The sequence below is a fragment of the Bison bison genome, unplaced genomic scaffold (genome assembly GCF_000754665.1).
Source record: "Bison bison bison isolate TAMUID 2011002044 unplaced genomic scaffold, Bison_UMD1.0 scf7180017864495, whole genome shotgun sequence".
Lineage (NCBI taxonomy): Eukaryota > Metazoa > Chordata > Mammalia > Artiodactyla > Bovidae > Bison > Bison bison.
Genome location: NW_011495054.1, coordinates 536,803 through 554,936, shown reverse-complemented (window position 1 = coordinate 554,936; position 18,134 = coordinate 536,803). Strand labels below are relative to the sequence as shown.

At 45.8% G+C, this 18,134-nt stretch overlaps 1 protein-coding gene across 2 annotated transcripts in view; it reads right to left on the bottom strand.

Annotated features, from left to right (window-relative positions):
- Positions 1 to 13,825, bottom strand: part of VSIG10 (V-set and immunoglobulin domain containing 10) — a 42,390-nt gene extending 28,565 nt beyond the window's left edge. For both annotated transcript variants that reach the window (XR_824209.1, XM_010828536.1), the window contains exons 1-2: positions 13,397 to 13,825; positions 5,259 to 5,546 (exon numbers count right to left, since the gene is read on the bottom strand). Coding sequence is in view for 1 of the 2 variants with exons in the window: in XM_010828536.1 (XP_010826838.1) it covers positions 5,259 to 5,546; positions 13,397 to 13,475 (367 nt within the window). In the remaining variant the exon portion in view is untranslated. The remainder of the gene's footprint in view (positions 1 to 5,258; positions 5,547 to 13,396) is intronic.
- Positions 13,826 to 18,134: the final 4,309 nt, after the last annotated feature.

Sequence of the window (18,134 nt, the reverse complement as noted above, 5' to 3'; positions counted from 1 at the left end):
AAGTTGGCTTAAAGCTCAATATTCAGAAAACGAAGATCATGGCATCCGGTCCCACCACTTCATGGGAAATAGATGGGGAAACAGTGGAAACAGTGTCAGACTTTATTTTTTGGGGCTCCAAAATCACTACAGATCGTGACTGCAGCCATGAAATTAAAAGACGCTTATTCCTTGGAAGGAAAGTTATGACCAACCTAGATAGCATATTCAAAAGCAGAGACATTACTTTGCCAACAAAGGTCCGTCTAGTCAAGGCTATGGTTTTTCCAGTGGTCATGTATGGATGTGAGAGTTGGACTGTGAAGAAGGCTGAGTGCCAAAGAATTGATGCTTTTGAACTGTGGTGTTGGAGAAGACTCTTGAGAGTCCCTTGGACTGCAAGGAGATCCAACCAGTCCATTCTGAAGGAGATCAGCCCTGGGATTTCTTTGGAAGGAATGATGCTGAAGCTGAAATTCCAGTACTTTGGCCACCTCATGCGAAGAGTTGACTCATTGGAAAAGACTCTGATGCTGGGAGGGATTGGGGGCAGGAGGAGAAGGGGACGACAGAGGATGAGATGGCTGGATGGCATCACTGACTCGATGGACGTGAGTCTGAGTGAACTCCAGGAGTTGGTGATGGACAGGGAGGCCTGGCGTGCTGCGATTCATGGGGTCACAAAGAGTCGGACACGACTGAGCGACTGATCTGATCTGATCTGTCTGGTGCCGATCATAACTCGAGTTATTGCAGTAATCATTTGGAAAAGTACGGAAATATCAACCTACTGTGTTGTGTAACATAGTGCTGTAGGTCAACTATATTGGGTTGACCAAAAAGTCTGTTCGGATTTATCCGTAAGTTTGGCCAACCCAATAGTTCAAAAACAAACAAACTCATAGAAAAAGAGATCAGATCTCTGGTTGCCACAGGTAGGCTGATGGGAAGAAGGGAAACTGGATGAAGGTGCAAACTTCTGGGGTCAAGCCCAGTCCATTTTCTGAAACTCCCATGCAGAAATGAGGGCTGAGTTCCAATCTGAGATGCCAAGGGCTTGCCTTTAGCCACTGTCTGAGGAGCAGGAAGGGGCTCCCTGGTGCTTGGAGGGGTATGGTATAGCTTGGGGTCTCTCTGAAATGGGAACACAGCCTGACGTTCCAGAGGGTTCCTTTTGGTGTATGTGAAACCAGACGATATCTGTGCTGTGGACTGAACGCTTGTTTCCCCCCCAAATTCATATGCTGAAGCCTGTGTCCAGTGTGATGGCATTTGGAGGTAGGGCCTTTGGGAGGGGGTTAGGTCCTGAGAGAAGAGCTCTCATGAAGGGGATGGGTGCCCTCATAAGGAGAGGCCCCCAGAGCTTGCTTCCTCCCTCCTTGTTCTCTACCAAGGAGAGAAGATACTCATTTACCAATCAGAGAGCAGGCCCTCATTAGACACTGCATCTGCCAGCACCTTGATCTTGGACTTTCTAACCTCCAGAACTGTGAGGAAGAAATGTTTGTTCTTTAAACTACTCAGTCTATGCTATTGTTATAGCAGCCCAAACTGACTAAGATAGCCTATGTCCTGTTTTCATGAACAAGCCCTACACCAGTCAGGGACACCATATGTTTCCAAATGAAGTTTCCATAACACAAATCACACCACAGTAACTCAGAGAGCTCAAAGCACCATTTGAGTTTAGTGACTTTTTAAAAAAACATAAGTTCACTTTCATCACAAGAAGACCTTGCATTTATCTCCCTCAGGGCAATAATGAAACTAATCCATCCTCCAATAAACTTAGCCAATGATTAATAAGTTAGTGTCAGATAAAATCATCATAAATCAGAGAGAGTGAGGATAAAATAAAAACCCAAAGTTGTAATGCCACCTTACTCCTTGAGGTCAAAAGCAAAGACATTTAGGGACTCCTTTGGTGGTCCAGTGGTTTAGACACCACACTTACACTGCAGGGGGTGTGTGTTGAAGCCCTGGTCAAGGAACTAATAAGATCTTGCATGCCTCATGGTGCAGCCAAAAATTTAAAAAAAAAAAAAAAGACATTTATTGACATTGATATGAAGGAATTATTATTATTTTTAGTCACATCATGCAGCATGCAGGATCTTAGTTCCCCAACTAGGGATTGAACTTGTGCCCTGTGCAGTGCGAGCACAGTATTAACCACTGGACCGCCAGGGTAGTCCCAAAGGAATTATTACTGTTTGGCAGCTGGAGTGAGGGAGGTCTGTTGGCACCTGCCAGGAACAAATAAGAACTGGGCCAAGTTGGGTGACATTTTTTGATACACCCACATTCATTCTGGGTCATTCAGCAATTTATCCAGACCCAAAAACATTGTATTTGCAAATTCCATAAGCCTTGAGAGTTGGTGGGAACCTTAGAAACCATCCAAAAATCTGGACATGTCCTCGAAGCCTCTCTTTCCTTCATCCTCCATTTCCAACCCAGCAGCAAATCTTGGCAGTCTCCCTCCAAAATATTCTCTGAACTGTACATTTTCACCCTGACTCTGACCACTAACATCTTGCACCTCTGACTGGCTTCCTTGTTTTTTATGTTACCAGTTTTCTTTGTGATGAGACACATCCATTATGTGTAATTTAAATGATACAAGACCCCTGCTAGCTTAAAGTCGCAGGGGTGCCTCCTACACCTAGAATAAGAGTCCCAATTATCTTTGCCAGTTGTATTAGTATCCTTGGGCTGCCTTAACAAAGTACCTCAAATTAGACAGATTAAAAGAACCGAAATTGGGACTTCCTTGGTGGTCCAGTGGCTATTCTCCATGCTCCCTACACAGGGCACTGGGCTTGACCCCTTGTTAGGGAACTAGACCCCACATACCACAACTAAAGAGTTTGTATGCTGCAACTAAGACTCAGTGCAGTCAAATACACAAATAAATATTTTTTTAAAAAAAGAATAGAATTGACTCTCCCACCATCCTTAAGTATGAAATCAGATGTCAGGAGGGCCATACTCCTCTCAAGGCTCTAGGAGAGAACCCTTCCTTGCCTCTTTCCTAGTGGCTGCTGCTGTGGCCATCTGTCTTTGGCATTCCTTTGCTTGCAGCTGCACTACTCCAATCTCTGCCTGCCACTGTGTGAGTTCTCCCTGTGTGCATGCATTTTCTCTCTTTGCATGCATTTTCCTCCTATAAGGATAACAGTCAATTTTAATTAGGGCCCACTCTAATGACCTTATCTTCTGGGCTTCTCAGGTGGCAGAGTGGTAAAGAATCTGCCTGCCAATGCAAGAGATGCAGGTTCAATCCCTGAGTCGGGAAGATCCCCTGGAGGAGGGCACGGCAACCCACTCTAGTATTCTTGCCTGGGAAATCCCATGGACAGAGGAGCTTGGCTAACTATAGTCCACGGGGTCACAAAAGAGTTGGACACCACTACGTGACTGAGCACACGATGACCTCATCTTAGGTTGACGGTAATTGCAAAGAGCCTATTTCCAAATAAAGTCATATTCACAAGTACTGAGATTAGGAAATCAACATATCTCTCTGGGGGATACAATTCAACCCACAACACCAGTCCTACCCAGCCCCACGTGGTCTGGCCCTGCCTCTCATATCTCACACGTCCTGCCTGCTCACATCCTGGGTTCCCACCACACCAGCTGCCTTCTCACCTACACATGTACCATGTTCAACTCGTCTTGCACCGGTTCAGTTTCTGCCTGGATCCCTCTCTCTCTTTTGCGTGACTGGCTCCAACATATCATTCACTGCCAATGTCACTCCTTCCAAAAGCTCCTGACCCACCCATGTAAAGTGTTTCAGAGAGTCACATCACGCCACCTCAATTCTCTGCACAACACCTGTCACTCTGATACTGCCTGATGCATTTTTTTACCTGCTGACTGTCTGTCTTCCCCCATTAGGATGTCAGTTCGGTGTGGGTAGGGACAGTCTCTGTCCAATCCATTCCTGTGGCCCAGTGCCTGGAACAGTGTCTGGCATCAGGCTCTCAGTAAATATATATTGACTAAGGGAATGAGTAAATTCTTTAATTTATAGATGAGAAAATCAGGGAGCAATAAGATGATCACATGAGTATTTCCACTCAACTAGAATGTAGATATCCCTCTAAGACAGTGATCAACAAACTCTTCTGTGGGGGCCAGAGAGTAAATAGTTTAGGTTCTGTGGGACATACAATCAGTTTCACAGTCACTCAGCTCTGAGATTATAGCACTAAAGACAATCAGAGATAATATGTGACTGGATAAGCATTGCTATGTTCAAATAAGACCTTATTTGAATCTAAAGTTGAATTTCATATAATTTTCACATGTCACAAGTATCATTCTTCTTTTGATTTTTTCAACCATTAAAAATGTAAAAAAATATTTGCCACTTGCAGGTCATACAAAAATATACAAGTCTAAAAATGGCCCACAGGTTATAATTTGCCAACTGTTGGTCTGAATTCATGCATATATATTGACAGACATGATAGACTGATTTAGGAAAGACAGTAGTAATAGTGGTTCATACTAAGCCCTGTATTTAGCACTAGAGCATAAGAGCATATATCTGGTAAGGCATGCAATGCATTGTCCCCAGTTAACAAATAAGAAAAACTGAATCTCAGAGATATTAAGTTACTTACTCAAGATGACCTATCCTTAGGGTTGGAACTCAGGCAGTCTGACTTGCTTATGTTATACTTTGAGTTTGTTGCATAATAAAATGAGATTAATAGCAAGGATGATATTAATAAGCTAAAAGTAATAGCTAACTATTAATAAATAATATGCCAGGAGCCATTTACAGCAATTTACATAGGTATCAGTTCAGTTCAATTCAGTGGCTCAGTCGTGACTGACTGTTTGCGACCCCATGGACTTGAGCACGCCAGGCCTCCCGGTCCATCATCAACTCCCGGAGTTTATTCAAACTCATGTCCATTGTGTCAGTGATGCCATCCAACCATCTCATCCTCTGTTGTCCCCTTCTCCTCCCTCCTTCAATCTTTCCCAGCATCAGGGTCTTTTCAAATGAGTCAGTTCTTCACATCAGGTGGCCAAAGTATTGGAGTATATATGTAGATATACTGGCATTTATTCCTCCCAGCAATTCTATGAGGCAAGAATTCCTATTATCCCCATTATACAGATGAGGAAATGACAGATGTGAGAGCTTGCACGTGCGAGTGCCCAGAATGAAAGCCAGGCTACTGACTCCAAAGGCCTCCTCAGGTCCAAGGCTCTGAGCACCTCCCCACTAGTTGCAATCCCCACCCACCACTTACTGGCCACCTGCAGCCACACTTGGAACCTCCGGGTCTCGGTCTTGTTCAGGACCTCAGAGCAGGTGTAGTTCCCCTCATCCTGCAGATTCAGCGCCTCGATGTGCAGGGCGCTGGCATTCACCAGAGAGAAGCGTGACTGGGCTGGTGGGAGGCTGGAACTGGAGGACAAGAGGAAGACCGACTCCGAGTCATTGCGGCACCAGGTCACAAGGCCCCTCGGTCCCGAGATGTTGCCACAGTGCAGGGTGATGTTCTCGTGAATTTCTCCAACGATGACAGCCTCCAATCCTGTGCAAGGAAAGGTCAGGCTGTTACTATCTTTCTTGATCCTAGATAATTTCCTTTTCTTGCCGTTCCCCTGCATTAAGATTTAAAAAAAAAACAAAACAGGCATGTATGTTTGAGATGCAATAATACACCGAGCCCCACCCTGTTGGGATTATTGGCCAGTAATTGACAGTAGTGAACCTGTGGTGGATCACAGCTGCAAACAGTCCTAATAAGCCCCTCCTCCACTGTCTATGCCCTTCACAATGTCACTCCACAGAGCCCTCCCACTCTTGACTCTGGTAGCACCATGTGACTTACTCTGATCACTGGGGTGTTAACAAATGTGTTGCAAGCAGAGACTTAAAAAGCACTGGTGTGATTGGGCTTGCTCACTCTCACCTTCTGCTACCACCTTGAGATGCATGTGCCTGGGCTAGGTAGTAGGGGAGGGTGAAAAATACATGGTGTGGACTCCAGCTGCCTCAATCCTCTCAGCTATGGCCACTCACCTGATGCCCAGACACATGAGTGAGCCCAGGCAAGAACAGCAGGGCCAACTGTCCAATACTCCCAGGCCCTTCAGAAATAAGCACTCATTGCCATTCTGTGATGCTTTGTTACATAGATTATTGTGGCAATAAATAGCTGATACAGAACCCGAGTGGCTTTACTTGCCTAGAAATCCAGAATGGTGGAAGGAAGAGGGCTCTGGCTTTGTTTCCTCTTTCCTGCTGCTCTCTGTCTTTCTCCATCTCAGGTACAATGCAACACCACTCAGCAGCTCCATGCAGGAATGGGCTCAGAGTGGGGACTTTGGGGCATGCTCTGAGCTAGGCACTGGGGAGCCAATGACAGACAAAACAGAAACCTGCAGGATCTCACAGTCTAGAGGAGAAAACAGGCAATAGGGACTCCCCTGGCAGTCCAGCGGTTAAAACTCCACACTTCCACTGCAGGGGAATGGGTTCGATCCCTGGTCAGGTAACTAGGATACCATATGCCGTGCAGCATGGCAAAAAAAAAAAAAAAAAACAGGCAATAAACTGGCAATTAGGATGCAGTGTGATAAATAGCATGATAGGAGCTTGGAGAAGGGGCTCTTAAGTCTAGCTGTGGTTTGTGACAGGGAAGGCTTCCTCTAGGAAGCCACACTGAGATCTGACGGTCAGGAAAGAACTAGCTAGGTAGAGATGAAGCTGGTGTTCCCAGGCAGAATGGAAAGTGCATATCAGCAACAGCACTGTCAGAAATTCAGATTATCAGGTCCCACCCAGAACATCTAAATCAGAACCCAGGGGTGGGGTGGGAGGTAGCACTCTGCATTTTCACAAGCCCTCCAGGTGACCCTGATGCGCATTCAAGACTGACAAATGCTCAGGCAACTGATTTGGCATTAAGACTGCCACCAGGTAACAAGAAGCGAATGCAGCCCATTTTGCTGAGAAATGTCCTAATATTTCAGCCCCCTCCACAATCAGCACCCATATACAAAGAGGTCACAGGTGCAGGAATAACGGGCAGAACCAGTCTTACTCATGCTGTCACATTCAACAGATGAGAAAACTGTGATGCAAAGAAGGGAAGTGGGCTGGCCTGAAGTCCTACAATGAGAAGGTAGCAGTGTGCAACCAGAGTCTAGATTTCTTGCTCCATTCAGTGCTTTTTCCACCACACTGGAAGTTTTCAAAGTATGAGAATATTCTGGGGTTTTGTGAAAGATGGTATTTCATTACAAAATAAACTGCCCTCAACAGTGGTATTGGGACAATTGGCTGTCCACACACAGAGGAATGAAGATGGACCCCTTACCTCACATCACATATAAAAATTAACTCAAAATCAGGCGTTCCCTGGCAGTCCAGTGGTTAGGACATAGCACTTTTACTGCTGTGGCCTGGGTTCAATCCCTGGTTGGGGAACTAAGATTCTGCAAGCCAGGCAGAGAGGTTAAAAAAAAAAAAAGGAACTCAAAATAGACCATAGATCTATATGGTCTATAAAATACTTAGAAAGCTATAAATTACTTAGAAAAAAAAAAACAAAAGAATGTATCTTTGTGACTTTGGGTTAAGCCTGAGGGTGCCCGAGAACCTGTGCTTCGCAACAAGAGAAGACACTACAATAAGAAGCCTGCGCACTGCAACCAGAGAAAGCCCACACCAGCACAGCCAATAAATAAACAAATATTTTTTAAAAAGCACCCTGAAACAAGATGAATGGGAAACCATCCCAATAAACACATTTTGGATACAAAAAAATAAAGTGAAAAGAAGACCCACAAGCTGAGAGAAAATATTTGCAAATCACATCTGAGAAGAGATTTGTATGTGGAATATATATATACAAAAACTCTCAAAGCTCAACAATAAGAAGACAATGTAAAAATGAACAAAAGATTTAAATTGACATTTCTCTGAAAGATAAATAAAAGGCCAATAAGCACGTGAAAAGCTCAACATTAGTCACTAGGGAAAATGCAAATCAAAACTACAATAAGATATCTAACACTTCACACTTGCTGCTACTGCTAAGTCACTTCAGTCGTGTCCTATCAGGAAGCATTTAACAGGAGGCTTCCTGTGCTGTTTTGGATCTGTCAGGAATTCTCTGTTCCTTATTAATTCCTGAATATTCAGAAATTAAGAGGAGAGGCAAGCCTCTCCCAGGACTAAGGAATCCAGGCATTTCCTTCGTTAGTTTTTCTATACGGTGATAAGTACCCTCTTCCTGTTTATGAACCATATGGTAAAAGTGGTTATTTACAACCCTCTCTTTCATATGGATGACCTCATGTTTTCTTGATAACTTGGAAGTTTTGACTTTATCTCTGCTGAAAACAGCTATCTTGTAAGACAGTATAAATACCTACACAATGTTGAATAAAACACCTTTGCTCCATCAGAGCTCTAGTCCCCATGTCTTTCTTTCTCTTTCTCTCTGTCTCTCAGGCTATTTCTTTGGAGCACAGAGGCCCTCTGAGTTCACTTTCCTGCCCAGGCTTCTAAGACCATCTCGAGAAGGCGCTCTGTGCCTTCACCCCATCAAGAGGGAGCTTGAAGCCTCTGTGAACAGAGCAAGCCCTGTGCCAGGGGCTTTATTGGCTTTCTGTGCAAACCAAGGAATATCAGCCTCTTTCTTTCCTTTACTTTCTTATCGTCGACTCCGGACCACCAGGTTCCAGTCCATTAAAGGACCTCAACAGTGTCCGACTCTGTGCAACCCCATAGACGGCTCCCCCATCCCTGGGATTCTCCAGGCAAGAACACTGGAATGGGTTGCCATTTCCTTCTCCAATGCTTGAAAAGTGAAAGTGAAAATGAAGTCGCTCAGTCCTGTCCGACTCTTAACGACCCCATAGACTTCAGCCCACCAGGCTCCTTCACACTTGCTAGGATGGCTAAAATGAAAGACAATAACAAGTGTCGCAAAGATGCAGAGAAACTGGAACCCTTATACATTGTTAGCAGGATTTTTAAATGGTGCTGCTACATTGGAAAACAGTTTGATATTTCCTCGCAAGGTAAAGCTACCATATGACTCTACCCTGGCAAGTCTACCTCTAGGTGTATGACCAAGAGAAATGAAAACTTGTCCACACAAAAACTTGTACATGCATGCTCAGATTATTCATAATAGCCAAAAGGTGGTAACAGCCTGAATGCCCATCAACTGAGGAATGAATGAAATGTGGTATATCCATATAATGGGAATATTATTTGGCCATAAAAAAGGCCAAAAGCTATAGCATGGATGAATCTTGAAAACACTGTGTTAAGTGAAAGAAGGCCGTCATAAAAGACAACATATTTTGTGATTCCAATTATGAGATGTCCAAACAGGCAAACCTACAGAGATGTCCAAATAAGTAAATCTCCGGAGATAGAAAGTGGATTAGCTGTTGTCTAGGGCTGGAGAAGTGGCTTGTCTGGGGGCAGAGGCACGTAGTGGGGAGTGACTTTTGAAAAATTTTATTTATTTTTGGCTGGGTCTTCATTGCTGCGTTTGGGCCTTCTCTAGTTTCAGTGAGCAGAGGCTACTCTCTAGTTGCAGTGCTGGATCTTCTCATTGTGGTGGCTTCTCTTGTTGCAGAGCATGGGCTCTAGGTGCACGAGCTTCTGTAGTTGTGGTTCCTGGGCTCTACTGCACAGGCTCAACAGTTGTGGTACACAGGCTTAGTTGCTCCGTGGTATGTAGGATCTCCTCGGATCATGGGTCAAACCTGTGTCTTCTGCACTGGCAGGCAGATTCTTTACCACTAAGCCACCAGGGAAGCCCAGGAGAGACTTAATACTTAAGTAGAGGGCATCTTTTTGTGATGAAAATGTTCTGGAACTAATGGTGATGGTTGCACAATCTTGTGAATATACTAAACACCAATGAATTGTACAGTTAAAAGGGTAAAGTATATAGTATGTAAGTAAATTATATCTCAATTAGGTTGTAAAAAAATTGTTACCTGCCTTTGGAACTCATTCTCTTTTATAAAACAAAGAGTAACCGTTATCTGTATTTGGGCTTTTATCTGGTTGGAAGGGGCTACCTCTGAAAAATCACAGGACAGCTGAAGCTACAGCATGTTCCCACACTCTCCCATTGTAGCTACACCATTCCCCGAAGCCAGGGTAAAATGAAAAAAAATAAATAAATAAATTCTAATCACTTGTTGGAAGGCAGAAAATGTGACCTAATGATGGAGATTCCAAAACAGCAAGAAACACTTCAAAACAATCACTTTAAAAAACAAGTGAGAATTATTTTTAAATAGTTAGGCCTGGGAACCCAAGTTGTCAGTGGAATCCCCACTGAGGAGAAAAAAACTGCAGAATTACAGATGCAACAATGTGTTAGTGAGACCTGAAGACCTGCCCTTCCCAGGCCCTTTGGCAAAGGAATAAAAAAAGCCTTGGAAAAGCCCTGGTGAAACTTTAGTCTTGGAACTTGAGCTAACACTGTCTTTTCCTCCAAGGACTAGAATGACATAACCACAAACTACACCATTTTAAGGCATTTCCCTTCTCCTGGCTTTCCTCACTCCATTCTTTTTAAACACTGACGCTGAAGGTGACCTTAGAGAGCCCTCAGTCCTGAGGGCTGAGTTCAGGACAAGCTGAGTCAGGGCTCGGTAGGGAAGAACACAGCCATCAACTAGTGATGTCTGATAGGGAGATGGAATGGGTGGTCCTTGAGGGTGCACTGGTTCCATGCTTAATCATCCAAACCTCATGTTATAGCTGAGAAAACTTAAGTCCAGAAAGCTGAAGTGATTTACTTACTGCTAAGTCACTACAGTTGTGTCCGACTCTGTGTGACCCCATAGACAGAAGCCCACCAGGCTCTCCCATCCCTGGGATTCTCCAGGCAAGAACACTGGAGTGGGTTGCCATTTCCTTCTCCAATGTGTGAAAGTGAAAAGTGAAAGGGAAGTCGCTCAGTCGTGTCCGACTCTCAGCGACCCCATGGACTGCAGCCTACCAGGCTCTTCTGTCCATGGGATTTTCCAGGCAAGAGAACTGAAGTGGGGTGCCATTGCCTTCTCCGAAGTGATTTACTTAAGCTCCCACAAAAGCCACTGGGAGAGCTGGGACTGTCGTTCAGATCTTCGATGCGCCAGGTCACAGGAATTTACTCGGTCTCCCAACCAGAAGAGTGAGACATTCTACGTTACTAGAAGTGGTCCATAAGGTATCCAGAGGGCCCCTGAAAGTCCCCCAACCTTAAATTCAGAATATGGACTGGAGGGGTGGGACGGTAGGGGTGGTAGGGAGGCTCAAGAGGAAGGGATATATGTATATATATAGCTGATTCACAGTGTTGTACTGTAGAAACTAACAGTTATATCCAAGTAAAAAAAGAAGAATATGTACCAGAGGAAGAAACAATATAAACAACCCTTTTCCAAAGCTGCCATCATATTAACATTTACAGAGTTGGGACTATATCAAACAGTTATTTTTTTTTTTCCTATTCTTTTCTCAAGAATGATCCCAGATTTACAACCTGAGGTGACAGCAGGGCCTTGAACACTGTCTGGAGTTAAGTGACAGGAGAAAGATGGTTTTCTCCCCCAAAACAACTCCCAGCTTGAAAAACAAAGAACAAAAATACATCAAGCAAGGAAAGCCCTCCGGCACTGTACACAAAGGTGAACTTGACCTGGGCGTCAAAATACCTGGGCATGGCAATGGAGGAAACATCCTCGTGTGGAGAGCTACAGCCAGTTCATTCCACAATGATGATTTCAACCCAGGGTTCTGGGTTGAAAGGTCCCCAGGCCCTTGATATCCACAGTACAGTAAACACTGCAGACAGCTGGGAAGTAGGGAATACACAATCACCTTTAACTTTGAGGGTCAGCCGACTGGAGACGGTATATCCACTTCTCCTCCCCAAAGCACAGTGACCACCCCTCCATATGGAGGTGCCAGCCCAGTCATGTCTATGACTTCAGTGGGCCAGGGGGAAGCATTAGTATTAATACTACAGCCAGGAGCAGGGAACAAATTTGAAGTCACCTATCCTAGATGAAAACGGGTGACCACAACTCAGTTCCATTGGGAAAGCAGGCCCTGAGCGGCAAGATCCTCAGATTTTCCCACCTAAACTAGAAATCTAGCTTATGAGAATTTTATTGTTTTTAAATAATTGCTAAAAAGAAAGCAAAATAAAAACTTGTGAGAACCTCACAATTAGGAACTTTTGGCACTTGCTGCTGGGAAGCTCACAGCGGGCAATTCCTCTAGGCACCTACAAGAGATCAGCAGACCACACTGGACTGGGTGACTCCTGAAAATAGGGCTCTGTAAGTATTCTGGCAAACTCCATCTCCCTTCCCTCACCTCAGGTCCTCTCACTGCTTGTCACACTGCCCTGAATGCAAAAGACATGCATTTACTGGTGAATTAAGTTCAAAAATATTTTTTCAACCTTTAAAAAATTCTGTATGTTTTTGTAAGGGCTTCCCTGGTGGCTCTGTAGTAAAGAACCTGCTAGCCAATTCAGCAGGCATGGGTTTGATCCCTGGGTCAGGGAGATCCCCTGGAGAAGGAAATGGCAACCCATTTCAGTATTCTTGCCTGGGAAACGCCATGGACAGAAGAGCATGGCAAGTTACAGTCTATGGGGTCACAAAAGAGTCAGACAGGATTTAGCGACAAGACAACAGCAACAACAAAATGTTTTTGTAAGCAACCGTCTGTTCTTTATTGCTCCAAGGCAGATCACAGATGAAGCAAGTTAAGACTCTTCGCCAATCATATCAAGAGTAAGAGGCAATGTCAAGTGTAGGGGAAGTTTCCTATAAGTTTGAAATTATTTCAAAGTAAAAGTTTTTTCGTTTCTTTTAAGTAATGGAGAAAAGCATAATTTTGCCATAGTCCACACCGGTCGGCTTGCGGGAGTGAGTAGGGAAATCACAGGTTACAGGTGCAAGGCGAGTTCAACCTTGGGCAGAGGGAGGAGAGGAGAGGAAACTGAAGGAGCCTCGAGTTTGAGAACCAGCGCAGCACGTAAAACCAAACCACGAATTTACATACGCCGTTTTAAAAAAAAAGAATAAAAATAAACATTTCACACCTCTTCAACGTTTCCATCTTCAGTTTCCCCAATTTTCACCTCCGCAGGCCCTTTGCAGCCTCGCCTGCTGCCCACTCTAAGGAGGGTAGGGATGTCTTGCCCTTTATCAAGGGCTCGGTAAAATTCCTTCCTGCAAAAAGCTGAGCTGCGAGCAGGAAAGTCAAGACCCTCCCAGGGCGACTTCGAGGCCTCGGCCACGACTGGATCCAGGGAGTCGGAGGGAATTCGGTCCCCGGCTCTCCCCTCCCCACCGTTGCCTCGCATCAACTTTTTGCCTCCAGATCGTCTCCCCTTACCTGCGGTGACCCAGCGGGCCAGCAGCGCTCCGAAGCAGACGAGAACCCAGGACTCGGACGCCCGGACGCCTGCGGCCATCTCGCCCCAGATGCGGGCAGGGGCCCTTCGGGAAACTCAAGCTCCGGCTCGGCTGGATGTGCACTCCCCAGGGGTACCCAGTACTCCTCCCAAGTCCTCGGAACGGCAGAGTAGCTCCACTTTCCGCAACCCCCAGGAAGGATGCTTGGGGTGAGCCCGATGTCAGGGGCTAGAAGCTGCGCCGGGCTCCAAGCGCCACTGTCCCTCCCGAGAGCCCAGCCCGTGGTGGGAGGGCGCACCCCGCCCCCTGCGCCCGCCACCCACTCCCGCTGACGGAAAACAACAGGAGCTGAGTTCCCTCCCGCCTCCCATCCAGGCGGGAGCCCAACTTCCTCTACCTTGGCCGAGGAGGAGGGCTTTATGCAAAGGGCGCGCGCCCGGGCGCGCCGAGTCGGGTCGGGGCAGGCCGGGGGCGGAGCGCCGAGGCTGGTCCCTCCCCGAGCCCACTCGCCCGGGACAGCGGCCCTGAGTCGCCGGGAAAGTGGGCGGCGCAGAGCCCTGCAGCTGCCGCAGGACGGCATCCCCACTCGACCCGCCGGCTGCTCCCTCCCGGGCGCTCAGGCTAGCGGCACTCGAAGGACCGTCTCGACTCGACGGGCTGTGCCAAGCTGCAGAATTCACGGTCCCCTCGGTTTAGCTGTTCTAGGGATTCCCAGTTGTTTCCCTGTGCCCCCGGGCGGACTCCTGGGCCGCCATCGCTGCCTTTCTCTACCCTTTGCAGAAGGACGGCAGGTCTGGAGCAGGAGAAAGATGATCCTTTAGAACTTCCAGCCAAGAGCTGCCACGAGACTCTGGTCCTCTGGCTAACCGGCAGAGACCACACAGTAAGCGCGAGGGCAGCGGAACTGGGTGCTGGGAGCTTTTTTGTTTTTTCTAGTCGTCCCCCGCCCCCCACCCCATCCAGTCTGGTTCCCAGAGAACTGCATTCCCACACTAAAATCCCCCTCTTCCTGCCACACCCCTAACCCATCCTCTGTCCTAGGGAAAATGCGGTTATGACATCCTGAGGAAGAGATGATCCTTGAAACAGCCCTAACAGAAACTTACTCTTAAAAAACAAACAAACAAACAAACAAAAAACCTGCAGCTAACATAGTGAAATATTAACTGTGAATTAACTAGGAGGTGAATATATGAGAGCTCCCATCCTTTCAACTTTTCTGTCTTTGAAAATTTCCCCATCATCTCATTGTAAATTTTTGTTGGGGAAAAAATAAAGAAAACAATGCTATTAAGAAAATCATTCATTCTGTTGCCGGAAGACCCCTTATTGAAATACTTCTTCCATCAGGAAATCCTCTTGAAACCAATAAAAATGTGTTTTGCCCATGAACTGAGACATAAAGTTGCACAGTCCCTTTTTTTCCTCCCTCTTTTGTTCAATGATTTTATGTCTTCAGCCAGCTCCTGAAAGTTTTCCTCGTTCCTCTCCTTTTGTTTTTCATCTTTTACTTGGTGATGGAAAGTTAAGTCTATCCTGGACGCACAGGTCCTGTATTCCTAGCACCTGTTACCTCAGGTACCACCCAATGAATATTTGTTAAATAAACAAATGAGAGTTCATTGGTTTTGATATTACATCTCCTCAAACTTTTCTGACAGACATCTCACATCCTCACCTGAAGTTAACAAGATACAAACAAAATCAATAGGGGGCAAGTTTTTCAGCTGAGGGTCTGGAATTTTCTGTGACCCTACTGGTGCCTCACAGGGAACTTGCTCAGAGCACGCCCTCCTGGTATATTTGCTGAATCAAACACACTGCTCTTACACCCAGTTTTCCACTCCTAGAAGGATCAACCTCCTACACAATGTTTTACAACAGTGATTATAGGCACCTCATATTTGCATAGCTGGGGCTTTTTTCTAAAGCAGTTTTAGAAACTTAATCTCACTGGTCCCTCCCTCCAACCCTTGGACCTAAAAATCATTCAATCCCATTTTCACCGAGAAAGTACAGCTAGGAGGTTAAGCTCCAGTTGGCGGTAAAGCCAGGACTGGAACCCGTGTCTGTCTGACTCCAATTCCTGCCAAAGCAAGTTCCAATCTTGTCGCTTATACAGAGTCTTGTTGACTTGAAAGAAAAGTAAGTGCACAGCCGCGGATCACAACCATAGAGACAGTCTCTCAAATAGCACCGAGAAACCGCTTGAAGAGGTAAGGGATGAGCCAGGTTATATATGAACTTTCTTGCTGGGAAAAACAAGTAGTCAAGCTTCTAAAGATTACTGCTAATGATGAAGAACAGACATATCAAATTAACGATTTTAATGTTTTTTCTGTGAATGAAAAGATGCAAGAATTTGGGGTCATTTGAAATTTTCCCTAGATATGCATCTTAAAAATTTTTTTTTTGGCTGCTTTGGGTCTTAGTTGTGTCATGCGGAATCTTTCCTTGGGGTGCACAGACTCTCCCTCTAGTTGTGGCACAAGGACTCAAGCATCTAGGCTCAGTAATTGTGGAGTGAGGGCTTAGTTGTTCCACAGCATGTGGGATCTTAGTTCCCTGATCAGGGATTGAACCCACATCACCTGCATTGCAAGGCGGATTCTTAACCACTGGACCACCAGGGAAGTCCCTAGATAGGCATCTTAACTATTCAAGGGGCTGTATATCCAAAGCACAGAATGTTTCCTGCTTTTTTTTCCCATCCTGAATTTCCTGGAGGGTGCACTGTCATGGGCCACTGTAGTGGCTAATGGCTTGATCCTTGTAGAACTGGAATGGCAGGCAATAATTCTTTCTTTACACTCTGGATGTTTTGGGTGTCACCAGGCCAACAGACATGGGCATTCCCCTAAGAAATGCTCAAAGGAAGCCTCCAGACCACTCAGAGCTGGGACAGGGCTGGTGCAGGTAACACCCACTCTCTCTGGTTTGAGCAAGGCTGTGACTGACTCTGAGAGAGGACCTGTTAGGAAACACCCTGCCCTAACATCCGGTTGTGTTCCAGGCCACTCTGGACAGTAGAAAATGCCCTACCTAGTACAGTGATGTTGGGGGTGAGTTGGGGGTTCACTATGGGGTCTCTAGCAAGAAAAGAGTCTTTCAAAGCCGTAGTTTCACTATCTGTACCTTATGATCAATGTTTATTGTATTCGCATACGTGCTCAGTTGTGTCTGACTCTTTGTGACCCTATGAACTGTAGTCCCCCAGGCTCCTCTGTCCATGGGATTCTCTAGGTGGGTTGCCATTTCCTCCTCTGGGGATATTCCTGACCCAGGGATCAAACCTGCATCTCCTGCAATGCAGGCAGATTCTTTGCCACTGAACCACCAGGGAAGCCCCATGGTCAATGTTTACATCATGAGATTGTCATGAAAATAAAGTGAGGGATTCAGTCTTTAAAGCATCGCTTTAGGGTTTCTATTTGAGATGCACCCTGTCAGAACCTGTCAGGACTTTTAAATCGCACAATTAGATATTAAACATGAGGCTCAAACACCTCTTAGCTCAGGCTGCTATGCATGGCTACTTTTGTTTTCTTTCATTTTCACCTCCTAAGAATTGAAAAAACTCTCTCTATGCTAGGTGCTTTGTGTCTGTTCATTGAATCTTTAGCACAACCCTAAGAGGTTGGCATTAAAATTTCCAATTGACAGATGGCTCAGAGAAACCAATTTACATCTCAAGTTAAAGGGGGAATCTGGATTTGAACATATATCTGAGGCAGTGTCATCCTGATCAGTCTTGGTGGGAGGACTGTGCTGGGGCTCCTGCCTGATTCCAGAGCCAACAGTCTTTGAAGCATCCTGAGTCTTTGAAGCCATCCAGCCACCTATTATTTCTGCCCCACTACTCCTCTTGCCAAGTCCCCTCCCTAGAGGTAACGCTGAAAGGTTTCTTAGCAACAACCTGCTTTTCTGTTTAACCTCTTGGGGGCTCAAGAAAGGATGGGCCAGTCAGGAATAGCTTGAGTAGCAGCCTGGCCCTGGGGTCTGGCTCCGAACCCCTTGCTTCAAGAAGTACTAAAAGGCGGATGACAATATCCTACCAGTCCCCTGAGAAAGGGTTAACCAGGGACTGACAAGAGATGGAAGACTCACTCATCCTAAGGGGTGAAAGGAGCCCAGTCATGTGCTGGTGAACATGGAATCACTCCTGGCAGTGAGAAGAGAGTATAGTGTCTGTCAGTTTCCATAGTGTAAATATTTCCACAACAGCCAATTACAAGTTATCCCTGTGAAGTTACTGAGCCATAAGCACAGTCAGCTCTCCCAAGCCTGTACCACTGGAACTTTGTTACTATGAGATGACTCCAAGGTGGGAAACTTGCCAGGATTACCCAGGAGGAGAACACCTGGGAGCCAGCTGTATCAGATGCCTCAGGTGAATACATTTTCCCATCAAACTCCTGTTGTCAGGAGTTCCCTGGTGGTCCAGTGGTTAGGACAGCCACCCTCATTGCTGAGGGCATGAGTTCAATCCCTAGCCGGGGAACTAAGATCCTGCATGTGTGTGACCAAGGGAAAACAAACAAAGAAGTCCTATTCTCTGCTCTCACACTCACCTATTTTTTTTTAAATTAATTAATTTATTTGGCTGCACCTGGTCTTAGTTGCAGCACTCAGAATCTGTGATCTTCGGTGCGGCATGCGAACTCTTAGTTATGGCATGTGCGCTCTAGTTCCTTGACCAGGAATTAAACCCAAACCCC